Consider the following 20526-nt stretch of genomic DNA (forward strand, 5'->3'; position numbering starts at 1 on the left):
ACACATCCAGCACCCGTACAATCAGCACCGGAGCTCCCCAGGGCTGCGTTCTCTCCCCAATGCTCTTCTCCCTGTACACTAATGATTGCACATCTAAGGACCCCTCTGTCAAGCTCCTGAAGTTTGCAGACGACACCACACTCATCGGCCTCATTCAGGACAGTGACAAGTCTGCTTACAGTTAGGAGGTTAAAGAGCAGGCTGTCTGGTGTACTCTCAACAACCTGGAGCTTAACACGCTCAAAACAGTGGAGATGATCGTGGACTTCGTGGACCCCCCTGCTCTCCCCCCACTAACCATCATGAACAGCACTGTGACTGCAGTGGAGTCATTCAGGTTCCTGGGCACCACTATCTCTCAGGACCTGAAGTGGGACATTCACATTGACTCCATTGTGAAAAAGGCCCAGCAGAGGTTGTACTTCCTTCGCCATGTTTAATGTTTCTCTTAGCTATGTGAAAATAAGTGTATAACTGTAACAGTTCATTGCTGGAGCTGAGCTGAATGAGAGAGAGAGAGAGAGAGAGAGAGAGAGAGAGAGAGAGAGAGAGAGAGAGAGAGAGGGAGAGAGTGATGCAGAGCAGAGGGACGTGTGGAACAGTAATAAGAACCGCTGGTTTAGAACATTGATTTTAAACTTGTGAATCAATTAGAATCATTAGAAAACAGAATCGCGGTTCATATATGAACAGATTTTTACTTGCACCTCTAGTTTTCTCTTCCTCTCCTCTAAAGCAGCGCAGCATGGCCTCGCCCCCTTTGCTGCCTTTTCCCAGGGGATAGGGTTTATCTGGGTTGGTGATGTCATGAACCCGAGAAGTAACTCGTTGTAGTCCCTACCAGCTGTTTTTCGTAGGCATTAAAGTGACAGAATTTTAAAAGACGTTATCTCCGTTTGCATTGAACTTTCAGCTTTGTAACTTTGCAGATATTGTTTATGCTCAAACAGCAACATTACACACTAACTAACGTTAAAAAAGTTAAATCGAAATGACCCACCCCTTTAAATGAATGTTGCTTTGTCAATACTAGTTTAGCTACATCAATAGCATTAGTGTCAATGTTGATTACAAGAGAAAATAACTGACTTGTTCAGTTTTTTTTTTAAATCACACAGTAAATCTAATCTACAGTAACATTGAAGAAATTGTTTGCATTTTAACATTTCTCAGTACAAACTCATTTACTATTTGAACTGTAATTGAAGCTGTTTAATGGCATTTTCAGACCTGCACATTGCTTACTCTGTTCCAAAACAGGGACTAACATTGTAGGATTTTCTTCTTGATTACATTCACTTTCACAAGGCAACATTACAAAGCATAACTAAATGTCTTTATGCAAGTCTTATGATTAAAACTGCACTCTCATTGGTTAGTTTACACAACTGTTTAGATTCAACTCATGGCACCCTTCAAGATAGATTGACAACTTAGCTCTCTGCAGCTGTCATTACACACACTTTTACAAATCCATATAAGCTTGCATTCCTCTAAGCTTAACATTCATATAAGATTTCATGCCTAAATGAACTAAAGGAGAAAATGCTCTAACCAAGCAAGGTGTGAAAATTGGGCCAAGCCAAAGATAACTTAAAAGGATAGTTCACCCAAAAATGAAAATTTTGTGATTAATTACTCATCCTAATGCTGTTCCAAACCCATAAGACCTTCATTCATATTCAGAACACAAATTAAGATATTTTTAATGAAATCCGAGAAATCTCTGACTCTCCATAGACAGCAAGGGTCCTACCATGATCAAGGCACAGAAATTTATTAAGGACATCGGTATAGTCCATGTGACATCAGTGGTTCAACCACTATTTTACAAAGCTATGAGAATACTTTTTGTGATCAAAGAAAATTCTTCTCATCCCGTCTGCTGTGGCATGCCCCCATTGTGGAGAGTATCCTCTACATGTAAACTATGCATGCACATGCTGTCCTCTGCTCGTAAACAAGCCACTGCACACGCGTGTTCAACAGAAGGAACAGCACCCACATGCTTTGTTTAAATGCAGAGGAAAGCACGCACATGCATCGTGATACTCTCCATAATGGCGGCACACCACGGCAGACGGTAAGGACAATAATTGTTGAATGAAGTTATTTTTGTTTTCTTTGCACACAAAAATTATTATTGGAGCTGTTTGAAATTATGGTTGAACCACTCATGTCATATGGACTATTTAAATGATGTACTTACTACATTTCTATGCCTTGATTGTGGTACGACCCTTGCTGTCTATGGAGGGTCAGAGAGTTCTCGGATTTCATCAAAAATAACTTAATTTGTGTTCTGAAGATGAACAAAGCTCTTACGGGTTTGGAACGACATGAGGGTGATTTAATTATAATTACTGTAGTTACTTTTTTAGTTTTCAGAAACTAGTAGTCTAGTACTAGTAGCCCACAGATTTAAGGGGAAGTCATGGCCTAGTGGTTAGAGAGTTTGACTCCTAAACACAAGGTTGTGGGTTCGAGTCTCGGGCTGGCAATACCACGACTGAGGTGCCCTTGAGCAAGGCACCGAACCCCCAACTACTCTCCGGGCACCGCAGCATAAATGGCTGCCCACTGCTCCAGGTGTGTGTTCACGGTGTGTGTGTGTTCACTGCTGTGTGTGTGCACTTTGGATGGGTTAAATGCAGAGCACGAATTCTGAGTATGGGTCACGTCACTGTCAAATATGTTTTGAAAACATATGTTTTGTCTTACTATATCCATGAGTTCACAAAAAACAAGTGAAATTTATTTTCTGCGCTAATCAACATTATGCCACAATTGTTGTCGATAGCCTTGGTTCAGTACAAGTTAGTGCTATCTATTTATCTCTTTTAAATCCTCCTAAAAGTAATGTCACACAATGAACAAGGCTTAAGGGCCGGTCACACTACACTTTTCAATCCACTGACTTTCATTCTTTCGCAATCAAAGAAGTTTTGCTCTGCACTGCATTCCAAAGTTCAAGTTTGGTAAAGTCAGACCTATAAAATAGTATCACACGAAACCGTGAAACCAAAAGAAGTCACCACATGAATTTAAAGATCATACATTTAAAAACTGCGGCACAGCAGAAAATGGGAGCAGACTGCACATTTTTACAGTTTGGAATTATTATTATTTATTGTGTGTTGAATTTAGGTTTTAAAAAAGACGCTGCAGAGTGTGACATCACATCACAACCATTGCAGTGTCCAAATAAATTTTGTATGTTCAAAGTCTAGTGTGACCAAAGCTTTATATGTTTAGATAATGTCATCAACCTGTTGTCCCGGTCCTGGACCCTGACTGGATGCCTGTTGGTTGGCGGAATGACTGGCAGCAGCCGGTTGTTGGAAGAGGTTGGCTGGATACACGCCCCATGGCACTCCATAGTACTGAGGAGGGACTACAGTTGGACCTATGGAAAAACATGAGCTTTAGACTGAGGACTCCATATTTAAGATCCCAGGATAGTCTATAACATGCTTGATATTTATAAAGTGTGCACATGTGTATACCTGCAAGTGTGGCAGCTGCTGCCAATCCTGCAGCGGTGTAAGGGTCTGCTCCAGGAGGGGCAGCATTGATAATATAAGGGTTTGGCACAAATGCAGGTGCAAGGCCTACCGGAACAACAAGCCATATTCATTGCAAAGACTGCCTGCACAATGAAATTCAATCACTAAACACTCAATTATTGAACTTTCACTGTGCCTTCTTTTGCCCTCTTAAAACAAAACAAAAAATTATGGTGGAAAGAAGATATAGGAGACAGAGTGTCTCTGGATGAAAATACAAGTCTGAAAGTAATAATGTTACCAAGGTGTTGCTGTTGGGCTGCAGCAAGGGCATACTGTTGCTGCTGTGCTGCGGTCAACTGCTGAACTGTAAGATGACTGGATCTCTGGAACAACTAAAAAAACAAAACAACAACAACACATGATACAACATATTTTTCTAAAAAATGAGCCTGACCGATTTATTGCTTTGCCGATATGGGCCTGTCGCAGATATATCTGCATCGGCATATATGCTGCAGATACACCACCGATATTAATTTTTTTTATTGAACATATGACGCAGAAAAAAATGCTTGCCAACGGTGTAATTACTTAGTTTGTCCAGCAGAGTGCCTGGCAACTACTGGCAACCCAGGTTACTGTTGTAAAAACATGGCAACCCGGCTTTAGTAACACCAGCCAACCATTCACTTTAGTAAGGAGGGTGTCTTGTTCAGGCAGCGGCAGACAAGCAGTGAAGCGTTGCAAGGTAAGTTGCTAATTAGATTGTGAAATACATAACTTACTGTAAAGCTAATAAACAATGACCCCATAAGTTTCCCTTTTCAATATAAGTCCAATATAACGTTAACTCCATCCCTTAAAACTGCCATTTCACTCCTGCTTATCACATCAGTCATATCAAATTTGCCAAATCAACATAGTTTGTCAGTACAGTCAGTAACGTAGCAGATTGAAAAGTTATTATCTTTCTGTCTAATAGACGGCAGTGTGGTGGAGTCTGCTGAATGTTGATTTAATGACAGTTCATTTGCCCACTTTCATATTCATGTCCTTTTCACTTTGTGCTGTATGCAAAATGAGTGTTACTTTGGCTTTATTTGAAAAAATATGATAAATGCACACAAATTTCCCAGAATACTGAGTGCTCTGTTGGTTACAGTGTTTACTTCCTTTTTAATTATATTTTTATTAAATATTTGTGAAAAATACTTCTAAAGTATGTGTTTATTTAACATTTATTTTTTTAAATAAATTTTCAAATGATTTCAAACTTCTTAAATAATTAAACAAAATTATAGCCACTTTATATTGGCCATAGGCCACCCTCCTTTCTAAGATATAGGCATCGGCATCGTCTGTCAAAAAAAACAATATTGGTTGACCACTATTTGTCATACTTTTGATGAATAAATTAAAAACAGGTGAGTACACTTACATCAAATCACAATATAGACTAGTCACCTTTATTTATATAGCGCTTTAAACTAGACACTAGACTACTGTCTGTGAATATTAAAGTTTATTGTTAAATACCTTGTCTCCATTACATATCTTTGTCATCATAAGTGTTTGATCACCACATTTGAGTGATCATTGCAAAAAAATGTGTTTATGAACAGTACTGTGCAAAAGTCTTAGGCACATTAGTATTTTCACCCCAAAAAAGGGTTTTAAGCCAGTTATTTCTATCTTTTGCTGTAGTGTGTCAGTAGAAAATATCAGTTTACATTTCCAAACATTCATTTTGCCATTAATTTTAATAATAATCTATTGAGATTTTTGAATGCACAAGCATTCTGACAACAGCTGGTGCTGTTCTGATCTGATCTCACCATCATCGAATCTGTCTGTGATTACATAAAGAAACAGATGAAACTGAGACAAATTAATTTATGGCAAAATTAATGTTTGGAAATGTAAACTGATATTTTCTACTGACACACTACAGCAAAAGATAGAAATAACTGGCCGAACACCATTCTTTGGGGTGTAAAGACTTTTGCACAGTAGTGTGTGTATATATATATATATATATATATATATATATATATATATATATATATATATATATATATATATATATATATATATATATATATATTCAGTTTACGTATATACTGTATTCTATATACAGTACCAGTCAAAAGTTTGGACACACAAACGTGTAGTGTGTCCAAACTTTTGACTGGTACTATACTATAATATACACAAAGAATATTGCCCGATATATGGATATCTGACCTTTTTTTACTCCCTAATATCGTATCGCATACTAGTCTAGATTTAAGTCTTCAAGATATAAAGTAAATACATTAGTTGTCATCAGCGCAGAAACCATAATCCACTTACTATACATAATCCATTGCGATTTATTTGTTATTAACTAAACTTGCGTCTCGCCAGATCTCCCTACATTCAAGTCTTCGGTTTACCCACGCTCATAACATTAGCACAGAATCAGTTGTCAAAAAGAACTAGTTCAGGTCAGACTTGCCATGTCAGTCATAGTAGGCAATCTGGGACGTGTCTGAAAGAAACGGTTCTTGGTTCAGTGTACTGGTGATCCGAAAAAAACAATGCAACCTGTTCTTGACGCAAGAATGAGAACCGCTCTAACAGCACACTGCACGCCCGTTCAGTAGGGTATATCATCAGATGCTCTACTCGTGTTCATGTTCTATTTACTACAAACTCAATTTGTCAATGTGTCATCGTTAACCATAATTACAGTACAGGTATTTCATAAATCATCTGTTATTCTTATTAAACAGTCTTAATTATTGTCCAACTTCCCTGACAAACCCCTCTGGCCTATAACCTAACATAATCTGCAACTGGAAGTACACAGATTAGATACATTCAAATCTTTTTTAAAAAAGTCCAATAAAATATATTTATATTATCAAACTTTCTGATGTTTAACAAAATACTTTGATAACATGCTTTTCGTCCTCTTGAAAAATTACATGCATGTGCAGTATCATCAGCTCTCAAGTCCAAAAGAAACGGTTCTCGGTTCAGTGAACTGGTGATCCGAAAACCGATGCAACCGGTTCTTGATTTGAGAACAAGAATCAGCTCATCGGTTCTCAAATCATACGTGTCTGAAAGAAACGGTTCTCGGTTGAGTGTACCGGTGATCCGAAAATCCAGCAGTGGGCGTGTACGTTTGTTATATGGCTCGCTGCACACATGCTGCTCTGCTCGTGTTCATCTTCAATTCTCTCTTCACAGCAGTTCAATCAGTGTACAGTTTGAGTAAATTAATTACTCTGGGATATAAGTTTATTTCAACTCAGAGGGAGTGTCAGCCACGTTAAAAAAGTGAATAACAAGTAATTTGCCAACTGGAGACGCGAACCGTTTCAAACAATTCAGTCCAATTTGGTGAACTGGTTCAACCGGTTCACTAAGAACCAGTTAAATCGAACGATTCTTTCGCAAACCAGACATCACTAATATATATATTAGTGGTGTCAAAATTAGTGCGTTAACACAGACGATTAATTTCTTCAGTTTAATGCATTAAAATATTTATTTTTGCAATTAACACAAGGGCGGGCTAGGGTTGGCCACCCCACTCATAACTGCTGCTTCTGTCACTTTTCTTCTTGACAAGAAGTGCGTTTATTCAGTTTGCAGAATGACTGAAAATGTGAGATGTTTCAGATACGTGCGACACCTCGCTTCAGCACCAGGCGCGAGTCAATCTGGTGCGGAAACGGTACTGTGCTCACAGCACATGCTCTTCAATTGCACGCACAAAGGCGGACGTGCTGTAGCCTGTATCCTTTCATATCAAAGCACGAAATAAACTACGTGCATGCAATGTCGTGGTCAGTTAAGTCATGAAGTTACCAAAAAGAAGAATAAATCACACTTAAAAACATGCATCCAAAAAATATATCAAAACTGTCCTCACATTTAAGAACACCCCCATCAAACAGACCTCAAACAACTCCTCGAGCAGCCCAGCACAGTCTCACTCATCTGACACACCCGATTTAACTCATCAGCTCATTAATAGAGACTTTAAGACCTGAAACCATGACCTGTAATATGCATTCATACATGGTCAGAAAAGGTAAAAAGAGTTGACCGATATGATGCGCCGCAGATCTGCATCACTTCAGCAGCGACAGCTCTTAAAGAAATAGCAGCTAAAACAACCTAATTAACAGCTGCTGTGATGTCTATTAATCAAAGGTCAAAGGAAAAAAAGAAAGAAAAAAAGAGGAAATTATAACTTTTATAGCTTTAACCTCTTAACGTTTACCAGGACGTGGGCGCACTGAACTCTTCTTGTTTCAACGTTCAACGTTTTAATCTTGACAAACTATATCATTATAAATATCTAAGCCTCAAGCATCGACGACAGATCGCTGTTTTTCCAATGGAAAGCTTATTAAGAATGTATTTGCTAGATTTGTGTAAGCAGTACACATCAAAACATGAAGAATAAAAACGCAGTACATACCAGATTTGTCGTAATAATGAGACAAACACATCCACAGCTATAAATCCTGGTTTAGTTAGGAAGGTAATGGTCCACTGAATGAAATCTCATGGAGCATGTTTAGTCCAATGAAGCAATAACGTTGTAATATGGATGATACTTCCTTTGTTTACATTTCAGTTCTTCAGGGACAGAATTGTTTGTCCCCGTTATGGAATAACTCATGCTCAGAAACTGCATCTTGGTAGTAAAAAAACGGCATGGTTTTGTAGCGTACAATGTCACAAACAAAATGAGACGATCCACCAAAAAAAAAGTGAACGATAGGCAGAAGATTGTTTATTTGAATTCTGGCGCTCTCTAGTGACGTCTCGTGATGTGCGCTGACACACCTGTCATCTGATGAAGGCGGAACTTAACAATCGCCTTTTTCTTTATTTTTTTATTTTTCAACATTTTTTTTTATATATGTGTGAGTGTGTTTTATTTTGAATGTGCCTGTATCTGCATGATTACCATCTGTTTGAGCGCAAATCAGCTCGCTATTACTGTGTAATCCCAGCTATCAATAGGAACGGTGTCTATATGAATAGAGTGTGATTATTGACTTTACGGCACATTTATATGATTACCATCTCTATAACTGGCCATCAGCACATCAGCACGTGATAATTGACTATATGACCAGAATTCGTTGTAAATGTTGCATTTCTAGCAACCTCAGGATGTTCTGTAATTGGCATACAAAGTTACATCTTTTTTTTTTCTTATTCAAATTATTCTTATTGTATTTTTCTAGTGCTCAAATAAATCACTTATATGATGTCTAAGTTTCTGTCTATTGTATTATAATTGAAAAAAATATGCAGTGGTATGTTTAATGACTAAACTAGTTTGTAAAACCTTTAATACAGTTGGTAAATATTTTTTATATTTGGGGGGTGGGGGGGACTAGACAGTCTCAGAAAAATGGTTACAGGAATCTCATTTTTTATGGTATCTTTTTCAGATTTGGAATATAAACTCATGAGACATTTGACTTTCAACCCATTACTTTTCTAGATTGCTCCAGGACTGATTTCATGTATTTTTATATCAAATAAAAAAGTGTGGTAAAAAAAATTTCAAGGCACTTCAGTGTCTATAACTTTTAATATTTTTGAGCATTATCAACTCTGGTTAATAAAAAGTAAAGCCCAAAGAGTCTTCTTTCCAAAGACACCAAAATTATGCGTGTAACACACTGAAGTAAGGAACTGTTACAATTTTAAGTTAGGTAGGGCTCTTTCAGTTGTGAGTGCCATAATGGGGGGTGCTGGCTAACTGGTTAAGGATTCATCGATATTTAATTTAGAATTTAGTGTTTGATAACTTCAATTTCAATATCTGCATATTTCTACTGAAGGGCACAGGTAAATATGACATTATAATGAGTTTATGTGAAGATTGTTTTTAGTTCACTTAAACTAGAAGTTATTTTTTAAAGTCTAATAAATGTTAAAATGCAATTAAACAAATATAAAAAATATACTGTCTATGTTGCTTGTATATTAATTTGAAGATTGAATGTGAAATTACTGCAATATAAAAGTATATTTAAAAACTAAAAAAGCGTGAATAATTAGTTAATTCTTTTTAATCAAATGACAGCCATTTTATATATATATATATATATATATATATATATATATATATATATATATATATCATGCTTTCATATGTTATATATATGTTGAGTAGAACAACTGTTTACAACACTGATAAGAAATGTTTCTTGAGCACCAATAATCTGATTTCTGATGGATTGTGGGGCACCGATGACTGGAGAAAAAGATGCTGAAAATTCATGTATGCCATCGCAGGAATTAATTACATTTTAAACATTGACAAAACTTAAATTGTGTAACTTTTTACAATATTACTATTAGAGCTAAGTAATATAATCATTTTACAATGCATTGCTGCGTAAAAACAGAAGAACCATCTTTTTTTCTATTTGTTTGAAGAATTAGATGACTACAAATTGGATTCTCCATATCTTTTTCTTTTCATGGTCGGTTATGTCTTGCATGAACAAACAGTTGCGGGAAAATATTATGTTTAACATTAAATCCATGCAATTGTCTTAATATAATAAACCTGCTGCTGTTTGTCATTTATGTTAAAGGGGTCATATGATGCAATTTCAAGTTTTCCATTCTCTTTGGAGTGCTACAAGCTAGAGCACTTCGCAGCAATTCAACCACGGCACAGAAATATCATCACTCCTGAAAGCTTCCACTCTCAGGAGTGACGATATTAGTGCGCCGAGGTCAAAGTGCTGCGAAGTGCTCTTCCGCCATACATTATAGTCATCATTTTTATCCGCTTAGGAAATCTCCACTGTTTATTTTGTGTCACCATACTACTATATAACTACTCATGTAACTGTCTTTAAATAGGGAAACCATGGAAGAGTTTAGTAGCTTCTAACTTCATCCCTGTCTGGATCCTAAGGAATGAATGGTGCTAAGCTAAACGCTAGCATAGCGGCGCCGCACACTATAGTGATTAATTGTATGCACTGAGACAGGAAGGTTCGTATCAACTCGTCTAAGTTGAGAGAAGAGCATAGTGGAATATGGAAAAATTATGACGGTTTCCTTTAAACCACATAAACACATTGCATTACACCACATACACAAAATAATGTTCTTTTTAGCATTGTCATATGACCCCTTTAATCAAACAACAAAAGTGGGAATCATTCACTACCCTTGCCTGAAAAAGTTCTGCAACTTTGATTATATATTTATTTGTAATTAATACACTAAAGCAGTGGCCGGCAACAGGCGGCCAGCGGGCCAAGACTGGCCCACCAGCAATTATATCTGGCCCACGGCCAATGGCAGATTATTTTGATAGAGTCTGGTTCTGAAATAGATCTGTCATGACAGCAACAGTTACTCACAATCAGATTACGTGAATGAAGCACGGGGTGGAGTTTAAAAGTCGGAGCGTCGTGGTTTTCACTTGCTCCAAGAGCTCTCCACCAACGCTCCATCACGAGTGCAATTCATGCCAATGGGCCTTCATATAACTGCATATTTAGCAAGAATTCATATGTTAAACATATTTAGCTAGCTTGAAAGAGATGGATCACTCAAATCAGAAGGAATGTGAAGGCTATGATGACGGTGATGGACATGAGCAGGAAGTTATAGTGCTCAAGGAATTTGTTTGTTCCTTCTAGATAGCCTACTGAATATTTTCAGCTGAAAGCATGATTTAAACAAGTACTATAACACGCAATCGCTCTCTCAATAATGCATTCAAACAAATGTAATCTTACAGTGCCACTTCATCTGTATTCTATTTCGAACGAGCAGAAATCTGTAAGAAATGCATCGATCTGTAGGTAAAATAACGAAAGTGAAACTAATCGAAAATGTAGTTATTTTCATCACAAAAAAAATTGCACCGCAAAAAGCAGCAATTATACCCTTTAATGCTGACAACCATGTTATAAGCTTGTTATGTGGTAGGAAAAAAGTTTGCACACTAATGTTCCAATAAGCCACGTTTAAACTTTCCTGTTATTTTATTTATTTTTTTAATATGTTATGAACAGAACTGTGATATTTCAAAAATACTGAAATACTTTAGCCTCGGAGTGAAGGGTGAAGGCGGAGCGTTGTTTCTGATTTTAGTGAGCAAGGAGTGGAGAGAGCAGAGTGATTATTAAATGCTCTGAGAGCGGAGGATAAATTGTTGATGCTTCACTCCACTCACATACTCATCCAGACACCGCCACACAAATGTGGCTTTTTGTTAATGACTATCCTCCTACAGGCTTTAACACAGACAGCTCACTACCAGTTACAATAGACACTGTAATGGTTTGTCACAGGCAAATCTAGGTGCATTTTTCATCAATTATTTTTTGGGATTATCCTTTGACAATGTTCTGGCCCCCATCTAGTGGTGAAATTTGTTTTGGTCCGATGCCAAACTTACTTGGCGACCCCTGCACTAAAGACTATGCACTTCTTTTTTTTACATTTGAATATTCAATTCCTGTAAAGCTGCAGTCCATAACTTTTTTTTGGTTAAAAAATTATTGGGATTATAAAACAATGAGTGGGTGGGTTTTTACCATTATAGGCTGGTTATTGTCATTTTACAAACATTATGTGTGTGTGTGTGTGTGTGTGTGTGTTTGTAAAATAAAATATAAAAATATACTGTAAAATATATATAATATACATATCCATACTGTATATAGGTTATCAGTCAGGTGAGTAAACTCAAAAATTTACTAGCCAATGGCGATTCAATTGCCAAGGTGTCCGTAGAGGGTTGGATTGTAATCTAGAAAGGATTATGTGTTTATGAAATGCATGTGACTGAAATTAAATTATATTCCAGTTTTAAATGGGCATCTGATTACAGATAGCCTGGGATTACACAGGATTTGTATTTTAAAGAGAACCAGTGTGAAGGAAGAAAAATTAGCTTTTTGGGTAAAAAATGTCTTAATATGAAATTCAAATGGTATAACAATTAGAGATTAGACCATACAGAAATTGAAATATAGACACTAATAAACACTATATACACATTGTCATGCAATGCTGATGTTGTTAACATTAACAATTTGAGAACAAAGTATAACACTAATAATAATTTGCACGGTTTGATGTGATATGAGCTAATTAACCAATCATTAGATTTAATCACCACTGGTAGCGCAATTTATTGCAATGCTTTTTCCTCAGTTGCTCAGAACAAACATTACTTTGAATAAATTATTTGTTTGTTACTTTTTTAGATTACAATATCCAGGGAAAATTATTATTTGGGTCGTATATTCCAAGACGTAGACTAGAATCTGTGATTCTGAAGTACAGGATCTAAACCAGTGCGGTGACTGACAGCCACACATACACCTCAAAAGATTTGATTCTTCCGCGTTGGAGCCATGTGGGTGCACAACCCAAGCAAGGAAGATAATTCTGCAAATAACTGCAATTGCAGGTTTTCAAACAGAGATAGCGACCGAGGCAAAACTTACAGAATGCATCTTTAAATAGATTTAAAATTGATTTTTTTTTTCTTATTTTTATAACAGAAAACAAACTATATTATGACTATACTGTAGTAATTACTAAAAGAACTGGAGAAAAAGATGCATTGAAATCATATTATAATTGAATCATTACCCTTTGAATTGTAATAGAATAATTGAATTGAATAGCAAGGTAAATGAAGATTCACATCTCTAATTGTTATTGTAGTGAATAGCAGGCAGAGAAAATGGTAAAATGTTCACTTCCGTGTGATTGTGTTTTTTTTTATACAACATAAACAGATTCCTTTTGGCCTTGCTTTTCTGATGCTTTTCTGCACTTTTACTTCGCAAGTCTCCATTTTCAATCTCTCTCATGCTGCACAACTGGAGCTGCTTTTAGCAGGTGTGCCGTCAACGCTGCTGTTTGGCAGAGATGAGGACTGTTTCCACTAAAACTGCACATCATCTCAGTTTATTACATCAACAAATGATGTGGTTGTAAAACATACAGGAAAAAAGGCATTATGCGCAAATTTATAATGTACATTTATATAGTCGTCAGTGGTGACCTCAGCAAAAACTTCACTTGCAAATTAGTATTTTTGGTTGCAAATGAGACAGTTTTAGTTGCAGCCTGGAGGCCTGAAAATGAAACAATGTACAAAAATGTTGTATAAATTGGCACAATATAGCTAGCAAAAAGGGGCAATAACTACTCTATGCCCAGGTTGCAGCTTGGTCCTTGGTTTCCCTCCCTTCCCCTCATTACAATTCAATCACTTCAATAATTAAAAAAGTCCCACCCACACATTATTTCAGCTGGACACTCTGTTTCATTAAGACGTCACAAAGTAAAATGCAATGCAAATGACGTTTCATGTTGTCAAGACATTGACCCTTCATACTGCAAAAGCAAAAGCAAACAAAAAGTACCAGTAACTGTAAACAAAAAAAACAAGTGTAAATATAATTATTAAATGCAGGCGAGCATTTGTACCTGCTGTTGGGAGTTGTAGTCAAATAGGCCGACTGGAGCACCAGATGAGTCCACCTGGATCTGGTTCCCAGCATAGTCAAATTGGAGCGACTCCATGCCTGCCTGATGCTCCATGCTGGCCATGTTCTGGGCTTCCTGACTCTGGAAGTCCTCGGCGGGAGGTTTGTTTGTGACAGGGTGGGGTGGCTGCAGAGTATGCAGGTGGTGCTGTGCCATCATTTCCATCCCAGCCTGACTGGGGCCCAATCGTTCTACTGCCTCTGTGGGGGATGCCTGGCGACTGCCTGGGGTAGGGCTGTAGGAAATGTGTTTTTAATCAAAGCATGGATACTTAACTATCATAAAACAAAAAAAGAAATCAGTGACATTACAGTTTCAGTAATTGCGATTCTATTAAAGGCCGGTTTTAGCTTTTTACTTTAGCTGGATCCATACAGGTCTAGTGTCAGCCAACAAAAAAGCCTATAAAGGTTCAGGGCATACATTTATTAGGTACTTAATAGTAAGTAAGGTAACTGGTTTGCTCTTCAATTTGAATTTTAAACCAATAATCTTCTTTTTCTCCCAATTTTAACAACCCTTTGCACACACATTGGCAATAGAATTGCCATTGGCTAGTGTGTGTATATGTATATGTATGTGGTAGGGTGGCCCTTTAAGTATATTTTGTGCATTGTGTAGTAATCACGTTACGTATTAACATAGGAGCAGGTGAGGTCTCCTTCTCTGATTAGCATTGTGTTGCTTTGATCCGTTGGTGTGACGCTCATATCTTCACTCCTCTGATTAGCTGGGCGCATCCAGGTCATGTTAACATGCATGTTAATATAATAAACCTGAAAGAGCCTGCCAGCTGCTGCTGTGCTGTGGTGATAGTTCACCCAAAATTGAAAATTTTATGTTTATCTGCTTACCCCCAGGGCATCCAAGATGTAGGTGACTTTGTTTCTTCAGTAGAACACAAATTATGATTTTTAGCTTCAGGTGTTGCAGTCTCTAAGCCGTACAATGCTTGGCAATGGTCACAGAATCTACGAGAGAAAAAAACATGCACATAAAAATCCAAATTAAACCCACCGGCTCGTGACAATACATTAACGTGTAAAGACACAAAACGATCGGCCTGTGCAAGAAACTGAACAGTATTTATATTGGTTTTTTTTTTTTAACCTCTGATTCACTCAGAATCTGAAATCACTCAGAAATCACTCAGAGGCTGCTCTGAAGCGCATTCACAAGAGTTCTAACAGTTTGGATATTGCGTGAATCAGAGGTAAAAAAAAAAAAAACTATATAAATACTGTTCAGTTTCTTGCACAGACCGATTGTTTTGTGTCTTTACACATCAATGTATCACCTCAAGCCGCAGGGTTTAATTTAGATTTTTCTGTGCATGTTTTTTTTTTTATCTCTCATAAATTCTGTGACCATTGCCAAGCATTGTATGGCTGAGAGACTGCAACGTCTGAAGCTAAAAATCTTAGTTTGTGTTCTATTGAAGAAACAAAGTCACCTACATCTTGGATGCCCTGGGGGTAAGCAGATAAACATACAATTTTCATTTTTGGGTGACCTATACCTTTAAGTTCCAGCTGTTCCAGTTTGGGACTCTGCATTTCTGCTTGTGCGCATGTTGTGTTCTCTACTTCAAATCTTTGTACTCTTTGCTCGATGGTGGTGGACTCATCGTCACTTTGGATGCACTTGGTTGATTGTGTTTGTGCGTGAGTGCATGTATACATATGAGTGGGTAACCGATTCGTGTATCTTGTGGGGTGGTAACAAGGTGAATGGGTTTTCTTTTCTATTTTTATTTTTTATGTGTGGGAGTGATTTGGTTTATTGTTATTGAAGGGTTTCTTTGTGTTCCTGATTGTGCCTTATCAATTGTTTTGGTGTTAGACAACCGTTGCCCAAGAAAAGAATCCCTAATAAGCAACAGGCAACTTTTGGTGTTATTTTCATTATTATTATTATTGCAAGGTATAATCTATTATTTTCCTCCCTCTTTTTGTTATTACCATTGTTGTTATTTTTATTATATTGATTGTTATATTGATTGTTAATTTGTGTATGTGGGGTGCAACAGTGGCCAGGTCATTGGTCCACTGACAGAACCTCTTGGTAGGCTATCTTGTTTGAGTGTACACGAATGTATTCTTGTATTTTGGGTCCAATATGTAAATTATCTTGGCCCCCCGTAACCTTGTTACCAGGTGTTCGACAGAATCAAGTAACTTGTGAATTGGGGGGGGGGGGGCGTTATACTCTGGGGTCTGGGCAGTGGTAGCCATAAGTAATTATTCGGTCTCCAGTTACATTTGGCGTAGTCGGCAGGATGAAGTGACAAGCAGAGATGGCCACATTGTGATTGGAAAATATTTGTTCATCCTAGATTTTTGTTGTTGGTTGTGTGGTGTGTTTTTGTTGAGTGTGTTTTTTTATTATTTCTCTCTTACAGCAGGACAGCAGTTGGCTGAAGGTGGGCAGTACGAGTTGAGTAATAAAGGAGAATTGGGTTAGTGGTAAGGTTTTTTGGTGGGGTTTTTTTCTTTTTCCCTCTTTGTAGTACATCACAGCAATGGAGGGTGAATTGGAGGAGCTGCGACAACAGGTACAGTCATTGAGGGGAGGGAATGAGCAGTTGCATCAACAACAGGCAAGTCAGGCTATGGGAGCTGCAGCCCCCGCCATTTTGAGTGCTACATATGCTCCTAGTCCTGTAGTTGAACGGGTAGTCTATATTCCTAAGGAGCAAAGTTGCTGTATCTTTAGTGGTAGAGGGGAAGATAGTGAATTTGAGTGGGTGGAAGAGATTCAATCCTGATTGAGGGTTCGGTATTTGCCTTTAGCCGAACAGAATTTATTTATTTTTGACCATTTGGAGGATCGCACTAAGAATGAAATTAAGTATAGGGCAACGGAGGATAGGGGAACTCCAGAACAGATCTTTTCGATTTTTAGAGAACTTTATGGGTGCCCACAGTCTTTTATTGCCTTGCAGCAAAAAAAAAAATAAATAAATAAATAAATTACAAATTCTCGAAACCGACTCAAAGGGAATCCCTGCAGGAGTATTCCCATGCTCTGTTTGCACTGATGGAAAAAGTGGTATAACAGACTCCAGGGAGTATGCCTAATTCAGGAGTTTTACTTTGAGACCAGTTTGTGGAACATGTGTTTGACAGTGGTTTGAGATGGGAGCTTAAACGTTTAAACGTAAATCCAGAGTCCACCCTTTTTGATGTTCGCAAAGAAGCCTTTAGGTGGGTGGATGAGGGGTTTCATTATGAGATGAGGGAGAGGAGTAATTCAGTCCCAGCTCCCTCTGCTCTTCAGTATAGTGTACAGGGACAGATAGGTTCCTCTGGTCCATCTGATGCTAATGCTTTGGAGCTGATGGAACTAAAAAAAATGATCCGAGCCCAGCAAGAACAGCTTTAATCATCTTACCCAAAGTTTGCAGCAACTCCAGTCCCAGCATGTAGGGAGCTACTCTAGGCGGCCGGGACCTATCATTTGTAGGCGTTGTAATCAGCCTGGGCATATTGCACGGAAATGTACGTTAGCACAGACCCAGTCTAGAGATCAGCAGACTCGTTCTTTACCACACTGCAATGTACTGCCTCGTAATGAACAGGCAGAAAACTACAACCCTCTGAACTGAGGAGCAACAGTTCAGAAGGGTTAGGGCCTGGCTCAGCAGTTCCTGCACCCCTTAGTGAGGGACTTTCTACCCTTTTGGGTAAATGCCGCTTGGTCATAGTTAATATGCGTTGGGTTAATGTCCCATGCTTATTGGATATGGGCTCTATGGTAACTTCCATCACAGAGAGTTTCTTCCTAGCACATTTTGAACCCTGGGAAAAGGAAAGGTTGAATGACTGTGGGTGGTTTCAGCTTCGGGCTGCTTATGGTTCTGCTATCCCTTTTGTAGGATATCTTGAGCTTGATTTTGTTATACTGGGTAGGGTCATTTGTAATGAGGGGGTTTTGATTGTAAAGGATTTCACCCAGGCCCCTTCAACTTCAGGGATGCCGGGCTTACTGGGATGAATGTGATAGGTGATTGTTTTCAGGAGCTGTTTAATCAACACGCTCCAGAGTTGTTTGACCTTCCAATAGTTAAGGAAGCTCCAGCATGGTAGTTGGCAATGTAGTACTGTCAGACTGAACTTATTGGTGGGCCGATTTGTGTGAAGGTAAACGGGTGGTCCGTATTCCGGCTAATTCTTTGCAATTTGTCTTTGTTACTTGTGCAGCACAGTGCAAATCCATGTCTATGGCTCTTTTTGAGCCTTTGGAGAACGGGAATCCTCTTCCATCGGGTGTATTGGCATCTATATCCCTGGTTTCTGTGCAAGGTAGTGTTGCTGAAGTACCTACGGTTAATATAAGTGAGCATGATGCCTTTCTGCAAACATGGTTAGTGGTGGGAACCCTGTGCAAGGTCCAGCCGGTTAGCTGGCCAGGGGAAATTATTGTTTCCCGCCCAGGCTCTGCTCACAATTAGCATGCCAGTTTCTTCTCAAGTTGGAGGGATTGATGAGGTTAATGAGGCGATCCACAAATTGAATTTATTTAGGAACAGAGTCAAGTGAGGGGTCTGTTGATATAGATATAGATCTATATTTTCAGCTAATGACTGTGATTTGGGGTATACTAACCTGATCACACATGAGATCCCTCTAACAGATTCTGCCCCTGTACGGCAGAGTTATCGTCGCATCCCTTCTTCTGATTATGCTGCTGCTAAGGAACACGTGCAACAACTGCTTGCAAGTCAAGTGATTCGGGAAAGTAGTAGTCCCTTTGCTTCCTCTATAGTCATTGTTAAGAAAAAAGACAGTAAGATGCGCTTGTGTGTTGATTACCGGCAGTTAAATCAGAAGACTAGAAAGGATGCTTTCCCCTTGCCTCGTATAGAGGAGACATTGGATGCACTTTCTGGGTCTCGGTGGTTCTCCACGGCGGACCTGGTAAGTGGATATAATCAAGTTCCGGTAGCAGAGCAAGATAAGAGTTAGACAGCCTTTTGCACACCCTTTGGGCTATTCAAATTTAATTTGATGCTTTTTGGGTTGTGCAATGCCCCAAGCACGTTTCAGCGGCTGATGGAGCGGATGTTTGGGGACCAGCGGTTTCAAACGTTGTTGTTGTACTTGGATGATATTATTGTTTTCTCGTCCACAGTAACTCAGCATCTTGAACAATTGGAGCTGGTGTTTAGTGTCTGCAGAAGGAAGGCCAAAAAGCAAAACTAGAGAATTATTTTTTTTTTTTTCTGTCAGGAGATACATTACTTGGGGCATGTTGTTTCAAAGGAAGGTGTTTCTACTGATCCAGGTAAAGTTAGCACAGCGGCAGAGTGGAGGCGGCCTAGCAATGTTGCGGAGCTGAGATCTTTTTTGGGCTTTGCAAGCTACTATCAGCGTTTTGTAGAGGGGTTTGTTAAGTTGGCTGCCCCTCTGCATTGCCTGGTAGCAGAATTGGTCAGTACAAAGAAGAGAAGGGGCACGGGTAGACCTATGGAGAGCTGCTGGACCCCAGAGTGTGAACAAGAGTTGATAACTGCTCCTGTTTTGGCATATGCTGATTTCTCTAAGCCCTTCGTACTTGATATTGATGCTAGCCATTCGGGACTAGGAGCGGTGCTTAGCCAGGAAGTGGCCTATGCTAGTCGAGGGCTTAGGCCTACAGAGAAGAATATGAAGAATTATAGCTCCACGAGAAGTTGGAGCTTCTTGCCCTTAAATTGGCTATGGCAGAGAAGTTCAAGGACTACCTCCTGGGTCATCATTGCACAGTCTATATGGATAATAACCATCCATTTAGCTACCTGAGCTCTGCTAAGTTAGGGGCAGCTGAGCAGTGCTGGGTGTCTAAGTTGGACATTTTTGATTATGAGATCAAGTATCATCCTGGTCGTGCGAAAGGAAATGCAGACTCCGTCGAGGCAGTATTCCCCCGTTTTTTTGAGAAAGTCCTCTGGTACACCTTTGCCTAAGATGCTCCGAACAACTGACAACTGTCAGAAGGCAGAAGGTGAGTTGGTAGGTGCAGAACAGCATGCTATTGCTGCCTTCCCATTTAATTCGAGGGAGGAGCTCTAGTGGATGCAGTCTGACAATCCGACATTGGGGCCAGTTCTTGCATTATTTTCTATGAAGTACCACCCATCAAGAGTGGAGCAAAAACTAATGTCTAATTCTGGACTGGAGCTCTTGTGGCATTGGGAAAGATTGTTTTTTAAGGAAGGATTGATGTATCGCCATCTCCAACTTCCTGATGGTGGGGAGGGGGTAGATCAATTGGTACTATCAAGGCAGGAACCGTACCTACGAGTCAATTATTAATAATTCGTAGGTGTTATTGGCCAAGTATGAGTGCCTATGTCCAAGAACGCGGTCAGAATTGTTGGGAAATTGAGAGTGCAGTGATTGTGCAATTGTGACATCTTTATGGAATTCAGAAGACCCACATGACCCCATACCATCCACAAGGTGTGAAC

General features: G+C 38.8%; 1 protein-coding gene across 6 annotated transcripts in view; it reads right to left on the reverse strand.

The window, feature by feature from the left end:
* LOC109069708 (pumilio homolog 2-like) overlaps positions 1–20526 on the reverse strand; it is an 87570-nt gene that overhangs the window by 36797 nt on the left and 30247 nt on the right. For all 6 annotated transcript variants that reach the window (XM_042747349.1, XM_042747352.1, XM_042747350.1 and 3 more), the window contains exons 7-10: positions 14016–14310; positions 3808–3901; positions 3507–3611; positions 3270–3406 (exon numbers count right to left, since the gene is read on the reverse strand). In XM_042747349.1, coding sequence (XP_042603283.1) covers positions 3270–3406; positions 3507–3611; positions 3808–3901; positions 14016–14310 — 631 coding nt within the window. The remainder of the gene's footprint in view (positions 1–3269; positions 3407–3506; positions 3612–3807; positions 3902–14015; positions 14311–20526) is intronic.

The sequence above is a fragment of the Cyprinus carpio genome, chromosome B20, assembly GCF_018340385.1.
Source record: "Cyprinus carpio isolate SPL01 chromosome B20, ASM1834038v1, whole genome shotgun sequence".
Lineage (NCBI taxonomy): Eukaryota > Metazoa > Chordata > Actinopteri > Cypriniformes > Cyprinidae > Cyprinus > Cyprinus carpio.